Source organism: Photinus pyralis, unplaced genomic scaffold, assembly GCF_008802855.1.
Source record: "Photinus pyralis isolate 1611_PpyrPB1 unplaced genomic scaffold, Ppyr1.3 Ppyr1.4_LG4, whole genome shotgun sequence".
Lineage (NCBI taxonomy): Eukaryota > Metazoa > Arthropoda > Insecta > Coleoptera > Lampyridae > Photinus > Photinus pyralis.
The window spans coordinates 30,092,427-30,101,635 of record NW_022170511.1 but is presented as its reverse complement, the minus strand read 5'-3'; the positions used below and the strand labels follow the sequence as shown (position 1 = coordinate 30,101,635).

The 9,209-nt window shown below is 38.8% G+C and overlaps 3 protein-coding genes across 3 annotated transcripts in view; 1 reads left to right on the top strand and 2 right to left on the bottom strand.

Moving 5' to 3' along the window:
- Positions 1-9,209, bottom strand: part of LOC116169067 (ubiquitin-like protein 3) — a 70,393-nt gene that overhangs the window by 20,747 nt on the left and 40,437 nt on the right. The window lies entirely within an intron of this gene.
- Positions 4,747-6,872, top strand: LOC116169903 (ufm1-specific protease 2-like). Its single transcript, XM_031486110.1, has 5 exons — positions 4,747-4,893; positions 4,941-5,210; positions 5,259-5,408; positions 6,179-6,553; positions 6,600-6,872. The coding sequence occupies exons 1-5, from the start codon at positions 4,815-4,817 to the stop codon at positions 6,809-6,811; spliced, it is 1,086 nt and encodes a 361-aa protein (XP_031341970.1). The 5' UTR covers positions 4,747-4,814; the 3' UTR covers positions 6,812-6,872.
- LOC116169904 lies at positions 6,888-8,472 on the bottom strand. Its single transcript, XM_031486111.1, has 5 exons — positions 8,336-8,472; positions 8,104-8,292; positions 7,986-8,053; positions 7,058-7,208; positions 6,888-7,006 (listed from the first exon to the last, which is right to left on the bottom strand). The coding sequence occupies exons 2-5, from the start codon at positions 8,261-8,263 to the stop codon at positions 6,903-6,905; spliced, it is 483 nt and encodes a 160-aa protein (XP_031341971.1). The 5' UTR covers positions 8,264-8,292; positions 8,336-8,472; the 3' UTR covers positions 6,888-6,902.

The following is a 9,209-nucleotide window of genomic DNA, read 5'->3' as shown; positions in this document are numbered from 1 at the left end:
GTGTCCGTCGGACCAAGAAAGATTGTTGTAAACGCGCACAAACTCCTGCGTGGCCGGATGTTTGGTTTTCTTTTGGCCTTAGGTCGCGAAATTAACGACCTTTCGAGAGTAAGTAACTTCGGCAACTTTTACCTTCCGTTGCGAAATTCTGTCACGCGTTGGTAACGTTTCGTAAATCTCGAATGGCTGGTCTCTCTTTTCGTGTCGCCAATAGAAGCTCGGAGCAATGGAGAAGTGCCACCAAAAATTAAGTTACTATCTTGTGGAAGGTTTTTAGCGAGATCCACAAAATGTGAGGTGTAATATAAATATGCACAGAAAAAGGAAATGTTGGTAGCCTCCGACAAGATCCTAACTGATGGTGGAGAAAAATCTTCAAAACGCGGACATTGCGGTGAACTGGGACGTCGGAAGTGGGTACCGTCAAAGGGGAAGTGGTATTCCTTCGACAAGATCTTTCCTATTTCTATGGTGAGTCAAAAGATGGCTAATAGAATACTGATCTGCCACACAAAATGCGCTGAAGCCCTTCGATCCACACGAGGACTTTGATGAATTTTTAATACCCACAAACCCAATGAACATTTCCTGAGAATGTGGTTAGAAGAGGGTTGGGGGCTGTAGACATTATTGGGGTATAACTCAACACCGGGAGAAATATGGAATTTACACTCTTTCTTGAACTACTTATTTAGCAGAGCCCTAGATTTTAAACGTTTAGGCTCGGAGCAGAACACAGGGGGCATGTATAGCGCGCTTCGGAAAAGATGGCATGTTTTCATGATGGTCGTGATCGAGGGGGAAACCCACTGTAGAGCGCAAATTGTCAAAAGTTGGGGTTGATATAAAGGAATTAGGGGGAGTATGAGAGACTAATAAGGGGAACTCCGAAGAAATGTGGGGAATTACGAGATAACTTAATGGGGAAATATAAGGAAAATGGGCGAAATACAAGGCAGTCTTAGGAATTTGTGGCAAAAATCGAGGTAATTAGGAAAAGCATTGCTGATAAACTAATAATACTTCAACGCCAGTAAAATATTTTTCGAGGTTAAGAATAATAATTAAGTAGTACTTTGGAAAATGTAATTGAAAAATTGTGACTGAAAACGGAAATAAATTCGCATAATGGAAGAAAAGTATTTGTAAAACAACAGGTAGTTTCCCCGAGGGGGAAAACGGGGGGAAGACGCACTCAAGTCGGGGTGGTAATAGTGTGGAAAGGTTTTGGGGTTTTGGGCAGCAGCCATTATGGGAGGGAATTACAGAACAATAGAGCGGAAATAAGAGGGAACTCCGAACAAATATATTGGAGAAATTAGACAGATAAATATGAGTGAAAACAGTGACCGCTCTTTATATTAGGGATTACGTTGGCACAACACAGGCGGTTAATATGGAAGGCATACTGGTAATATAACCTTCAATTTGGAGTAAAAAAATAGTTGAGGGTAATAAGAGGAAATACGAGGGGTAATACTTTTGGAACGTCACTGCCTTTCCGGGGACAAAGTTTGTCCATTTTCCAGAGTTTAAATCCGTAAGGGGGCAATAGTAAGTCCCCTCGCGCGTAAAAAACTTAGCCTGGAAACGATGAGGCTTTTGTCTTGCAAGTCCTGCGGGATGCGCCACACTTTGATGTTTAGACATATGCGATATGTTTGCCTTTGCTAGAAGAATCTTTGATTAAAATTTCAAAAAAATACACCTTTATGAATAAAAAGGTGGACATTTGTCAGTTTTGCGCATGCGCTGCGCACATCCAATATGCGATAATGCTTGTCTTTACTAGAAGCATCTGTGTGTTTAAATTTTAAAATATTATATATCTTTAATAAATAAGAAAGATTGCGCAGTTCTACGCATGGGCACATTTGATTTTTTTACCAGGTATGCGACTTGCTTGTCTTTACTAGGAAGAAATTTACAATAAAAATTTCAAAAAAATATCTAAATAAGAAAGTGCTCACTTGCGCAGGGCGCATATTCTGATTTTTACAATATTGCTGGTGTACTTGTTTTTACTAAAAGGAATTTGGAAAATATCTATAAAATGAATAATGTGAACATTTTTCTTTGGGTGAGGTGCCAAGAGCTAAAGGTACCGAAAATGCAAAATGAACAAACTTAAAACAAAATATTTTGAAAAACTGTAGGAGTAGTAAGGCCTCGGAATGGACAGAGAAACGTGAAACCATAATACCCCCCCCCCCCCCCCCCCCGACCATCCTATTTGTAGCTTTTATCCAAAAACGATAGTACGGCGGCCTGTAGTACTCAAAACCCTCGGGATCAACCCATATTTTTTGAAAATTAAGTACTTTTTGAACATAGGTGGTAAGCGGAGTATTCCTTAGTTACAAGGAGGGATTTGCTGTATTGTTGTATGTGTTATTCGCCGCCTACACATTCCCTCCACATGGTTAGAAAAGACCATTTAATTTTCTTTGCTGGGCGGTAACTTGTGGGGGGTAAAATTCAAGTTACTGGAGACTATATTTTCTGAAAAGTGCTGGTCTGTGATGTGTCACAAAAGTTTTTTAATTTTCGAAATCGCAGAAGGTGATTTTTATGGTGAAGATTAAGAAGAGGATAATTGGAACCACCGCTTTCCTTGTCACCTAAGCGCGGTGCAGACTTTCGACCTTAGTTGGGGCGGAAGGGGTTCTCAAAGAAATCGCCCTTGCTACAAAAAAAATAGGGAAGAAGATTTTCAATTTTCGCATTTCGTTATCGGAGAAATCATCGTTCCATTATTTTTATTTATATGGTCTGTTCAAAAAAGCACCACACTGTAGTTAAATAGCATTTTTTTATTATGAATAAAACGATATACAGGAACATAAAAGAACGAGAGTTGGGAACTGTATGTTTTTTTTCAACATCGCATGTGTACACCGCGCAACAACGGCTCTAAACGTTGCGAAGAATGGCCTATTGACCCAAATTCACAGTTTTTCGCTATGTTACTCGCCGAAACAGTCCCATATACCCAGTTTTGCGCCATGGAACTTCAATCTAGGACTTGTTACTATTTTTTTTCCGTGTTGCGCGACCGATATTCAGATGGTGAGGCGGCGGGGGAGGAATGTTTTTCTGCATCAAAATAAGGGGCTTGCCTTCAATTTCGTCTTGTAGCGAAAGATATTAGAAATTTTCCGAGAGTTCAAAAAAGTCACCAACCTTTGGGGGATCGCATGTCCGTCAGACCCCACAAACTCGACAAAAATTCCAAGATGTAAGGTGGTTGTGGGGAAATCTTTCCAATCGTTCAAAAAGGAAAACCGGTTATGTTTTCCATTGCCAGATATTCTGACATTTCCATATATAGGTCTCAAGGGAAAGAGGGTTTTTAATACTTGCAAAAAAATGAGAGTTTAGTTCAATTTCTTTTGCATGTGGATAGACAGGTTCATCGGTGGTTTAAGAATTTTAAGTTTTCAACCTCCCAACCCTTGTGCTTCCCCCGTACCACCCCCAAAACCCCTGAAATTTGGTTGGTTTCTTAGTTTTTCAATCACGTCTTTTTAATGGTTCACTTTAGAAAAAATATTGTTATCAGAAAATGTAGACCATAAAATTCTACAGAACTTTGATATACACTACTTTTTTGTGAAATGTTTATTAAAAAAGATATAGAGCTTGAGAGTTGGTTATATTTTGAAAAATTCTGAAATTTCTATGTGGATGTTTTAACCACATTTTATACTTTATCTCTATAATTCAGAGTTTTATGAGAAAATATCTTGAACTTATCGTGGTATAAACCCCCTACCCTGCACCCTTACCAAAGGGGATGCATAATATATAGTTCAACTTTCAACCCCTACTGGGGATATTTGAATCACTGTGAGATTGTAGCGCTTTCTAATATACTTTTGAAATTAAAAAATTGTCTCACTTCAGTTGAGTTTTCCCCCCTCCCCCCTCCCCCCGCGCGCGCGGTAAAAATGGATATTTCAACGCTCTTGTGGCGATTGTGAAGTTAGTCAGAGAGTACAACGCTTATTACATATGTTTTCTATTCCTCTTTAAATATCTATTCCTACCGCGGATGGGGTGTGAAGGATTAAGCTGAACTGAAGTGAGATAATTTTTTTGTTTCAAACGTATCATATTAGAAAGCCCTACAATTTCACAGTGATTGAAATATCCCCACTAGCAAGGGTTGAAAGTTGAATTATTATGAATCCCCTTTGGGAAGGGTGCAGCGTAGGGGGATTTATATCACGATAAGTTCAAGATATTTTCTCATAAAACTCTTCATTAAAGAGATAAGGTATAAAATTTGGTTAAAACATCTACATAGAAATTTCAGAATTCTTAAAAATATAAGCAACTCTGTAGCTCGATATCGTTTTTAATAAACATTTTTCAAAAAAGTAGTGTGTATAAAAGTTGTGTAGAATTGTATAGTCTACAATTCTGATAAAAATATTTTTTTGTAAAATGAACCTATAAAAAGATATGATTGAAAAACTAAAAAACCAACCAAATTTCTTTGGTTTTAAGGGTGGTACGGGGGAAGCACAAGGGGTGGGAGGTCGAAAACTTGGATTCTTAACCACCAGATATTCTTTCATGACATGCAAAAAAAAATGGAACTACTTCTCGTTTTGCAGGAAACGGTCCATTTTCAGTCTCTATTTCCTGGACTATATAAGGGGAAACTAATGTACCTAATGGGAATCTGTTATAATTCAAATTACACCGCAGTTTCGCCATAAAAATGTTACCATCTAAAGAGGACTTAAGAAGTTAAGTGATCATAATAACGATAACTACATTTACAAAGGTTTTAGGATTTTCTTAGAATGGTTATGATGAAGAAAGTAACTAGGGCGGCGAGCGCCGACTTCAAGATACACACTCCGGTGGTACACATTGATAAATGTAACTTATTCTTCTTACTTCCGCCTGTTTTATAACTAAACTTGTAGGTTTTTCGGAAATGGTAAAAGTCAATCTAAAAGTCGACACACTTGTTGTCGTGCACAAACATAAAAAGCTAGTCGCGTTGTATTCGATACTTGTCGAAAGCTGCTGCCGATTTCTGAGGCATTTGGAAGGAATTATGGTAAACAATGTAATAATGTGCGATGGTGACAACTCCTCTATTTCACCACTGGAGACTTACCATTTCTTTCCTGAACCGTGCGGGCATTTTATTACAAGAACTTTCATTAAAAATGAAAATGCAGAGTTGAGAGGTAACATTTCGCGACCTGGTAGTGGTACCTATTTATATTTTGTTACAGCAAAGGCGAGAAGGCTACTTCACAAGCGTTTATTGCTACCAGTAAATCAACCATTGTTCAGGGTGGGCAACCGATTTGTTTTTGAAGGAGACGCGCAGGGAGCGGGACTGTTGATCAATCCTCATGAGAGTTTAAATTCTGTGAAAAATGGTAAGTTGAACCTGAAACCAGAAGGGAACAAAAAGGAAAAAGCCTGGCACTGTTTAATGAGGTACTTAGTCTGTTCGGTTAGGTTTGGTGGTGACGTTTGCCTAAATCGTCCACGTCGCTCCATACACTGCGCATGTCTGAAGCATTTTTGTATAAGTTTGCTTTTTAAAAAAATTTGAAATCTACAAAGAATCAAACCCGAACCATCCGAGTACAAGCCCGGTAAGGTAGTGGTAAGGATACCCTCCTTACCACTAGACCATTGCCTTTAGAGGTACATACAAGGGTTATTTTTTTGCGTTTTTGGTTTACACTACACTACTAACAGAACTAGGTCGAGCGTTCTAAAAAATCGCTCGAGCGACGAGCGCTCTAATTGTCTCGAAAATGCTCGCAAGCATCGAGTTGTTTTGCAAAGTGAAACCGCTTGCGAGTTCTGAGCACTCCTAACAATGCTCGAGCGCTCGGGAAAAGTGCTCGGGAGCGGAAAAAGCGCTCGTGAGCGGAAAAAAAGCTCGCGAGCGAAGAAAGCGCTTGCAAGCGGAAAAAACGCTCATAGGCGGAAAAACCGCTCGCGGGCAGAAAAAGTACTTGGGCGCCGAACACTTTAAGTAAACGCTCGAGTATCGAGCACCAAGCGGCCTCTCCGAAAAGTGCTCGCACGCGCTTTTTCCGCTTGGAGTACTTTTTCGAGCGAAACGCTCGTGAGCAGTACCCAGCTCTGACAGTAGTCAGTAAGTAGTGTAGTAACACTCCTTAATAATTTTCAGGAGGGGAAATCGTTTTGGTTAAAGGAAAGTACAGGTACTACCATTACTGTCAGAACAACATGGACGACAACGGCTGGGGATGCGCCTATCGTTCGCTGCAAACGTTAGCCTCTTGGTTATTACTTCAGGGATATACAGATACAGAAGTACCGACGTTTCACGACATTCAGAAGTGTCTAGTAGACATTGGCGATAAACCTTCCAGTTTTGTAGGCTCAAAACAGTGGATCGGTTCGACCGAAGTCAATTTCGTTCTAAATTCGTTACTTAATGTAACATGCAAAATTTTGTACGTCAGTTCGGGCGAGGATATGGCTAGTAAAGGACCAGAATTAGTTTATCATTTCAAACACCATGGCTCACCCATAATGATTGGTAATAGACGGACTGCCAGTGGTATGACTTTTAAACTTCGTTTCAGGGGGTGGCGTTCTTGCACACACCATATTAGGCGTTGATTATAATAATTTAACTGGCGAAATCAAGTTTCTTATTTTGGATCCACATTACACCGGTTCTGAAGATTTGGACATCATATTGAAGAAGGGATGGTGTGGATGGAAAGGTGCCAAATTTTGGGATAAAACAGCATACTATAACATGTGCCTACCGCAGGTTCCGTCTTGCGTCTAATCAGTTATGATTATTAAGCTTTTATTACTTTGTTGAATAAATAATTTTATTTAAAAATATATTTCTTAAATTTTACAAATAACAAATAAAATTAATGTATAAAAATATCAAAAATAGATATTGGTAAGTAGATATAATTAATCATCAGAATCTGGTGTGTGCAGCCATTCCTCAAATGATGGAAATTTCTCTTCCCTAAACGCTAAAATAATATTATATTGGATAAAGCTTCAATAGTAATTGTACCTGAAATGATGGTCGAATCTGTACTGCTATGCCCTGAGGGAGATCTTGGTGATAATACTTTTGGTGTAAAACTGACCACAAATTGACCTTTGTCTGTTATGGAATACAAGTGTCGTGATGCGTCTTTTGTCTCCTCATTGAAGTCAAATTCCTAGAGACAGAAGGAAGATACATTAGTTGTCAACTGTACGTATAAGTTAAAATTCATGCTGGGAGTAAAAACCTGGGCGTGGAAAAGAGCAAAAGGGGTAAACGTGAAAATTGAATGAACAAAATAGAACGCAGAGTTCTTTAGTCTTCTAAGGTCTTTGGAATCTCTGGAAATAATAACTTAAAAGGCGACGGAAGGCCTTCCTGAGATTTCTGAGGTAGTTATATATACGTTCGAAAGTTCCCTTTTGCTTTCTACAAGAAATCTTTTGAAAACCGCTGTATAGGGCTAGGAATTAAGCCATGGCAATGCCTAAACAGATCAGGAAAGTGTGGAGCAAAAATCTGAACAACATAGAAATCTTTGAAAAGCACTTCTAGACGCTTACTAAAGCTTTATAGCGCATTTCCAGAACACTTTGGAAAGGGCCTTCTAAGATCTAGAGGTTTCAAAAAAACACTTGAAATTTTTAACAACAGGCCTAAGGAGTCTCGAAAAGGCACATAAGAGACTTTGGTATGCGCTAGAATGTCACTGAAGCGTTCTAAATACAAATTGATTGTTCAGACCTTTTTTATAGAGTTCCTTCCAACATCCTTTTAGCCCTAGCTTTGTACAGAATTTTCCATAAGTCAAATTGTCGATTAACCATGCTAAGACTAGGGAATACAATACGCCCGCGATGAGCTTTCAAATACAAAAACTCTGTTAGGAGGATGCAAAAATCTGGCCCTTCAGTTAAGTACCATTGAACTATTAAGAAAAAGCACCACCTACCTGGTCACTTTCAAGGTGTTCACTTGCGCAAAACTGATGAAGCTTGGCATACTCTGGCAATGTTTCCTCTAAAACGAAAATATGTTTTCAACGCTTAAACAACTTATGCCTTTCCCACCTGACGAAATGTCCACTTCATCTAGCGTCTTTAAGTTTGGTAAAATACTTTTAACAATTTTTCTGTACAAGGGAGTGTCAAAAGCTTGAATTAATTCTATATTTTCCGATAGCGTTAAATGTTCTAACGACTCACATATTGTCAAAAAAGTAACAGCCATAACATCTTTGAGTAGATTTCTGAAGAGCGCTGAATAGTACCTAGGTACTCATTTCATCATACCTGCACGTACCTTTTCAGATTGATTAAGCGAATCTTCGGCAGGAAACCGCAAGGACTTAAATCTGTGATTTGGTTACTTTCGGCGTGAAATTCTTCCACAGTGTCTAAACCTAGCATACCATCTAATGTCGTCAGACCGCAGGAGCATACCTTCAAGATTTTCAAATTCTTGAGCCCGTATCCAAGATCACGTAATGATGATATTGCACTGCCGTCAAGAATTAACTCTCGAAGTAAAGGTAAATGGACACTCATGTGTTGAAGAGAGGTGTCAATTGAAATTACTTGCAACTGTATTTTTGTGACAGTATGCAATTCGCTCGTATTGGCGGCGTGAATCTGAAATATTTACTCAACGGACACAATCGATATCACACCATTCTTTACCAAAACATCTCTAATTGTAGGTTCTAATGGTATTTGAATGTGTCCATAAGGAAATGGGTTCCAGTCATAATTTACTTCCGAATCTGATTCGTGTGACATGCTCTGCTACCTGATGATACCGGAGAGAGAATGAATGGGGTAACTGATAAGGATGAACGAGGTGACGTTATTTCAGTTGAAGGTTGTTGCTCTAGTTCAGGCATTTTTCTGCAAACTTGATTGAAATTAGATAATTGACAAGGGTGCAAAAATTTTACATGATAAACAAAACGCTTATTGATTTAATATTCGACTTGTTGCTATGGAGAACCTGTAGAATTCAAATCGCAAACAAACGACCTTCAAACGGCTCAGATGAACAGTGAATTTGTTTATGTATTTGATCAATTTTGAAGACACCAAAAAACGACTGATAGAGCAGTCACTCTTTCTTATCTATTTTTTGGTCTGTTGTAAATGATCTTTGGGGGGTCCTCTGAAGACACTGCAAGCTTATA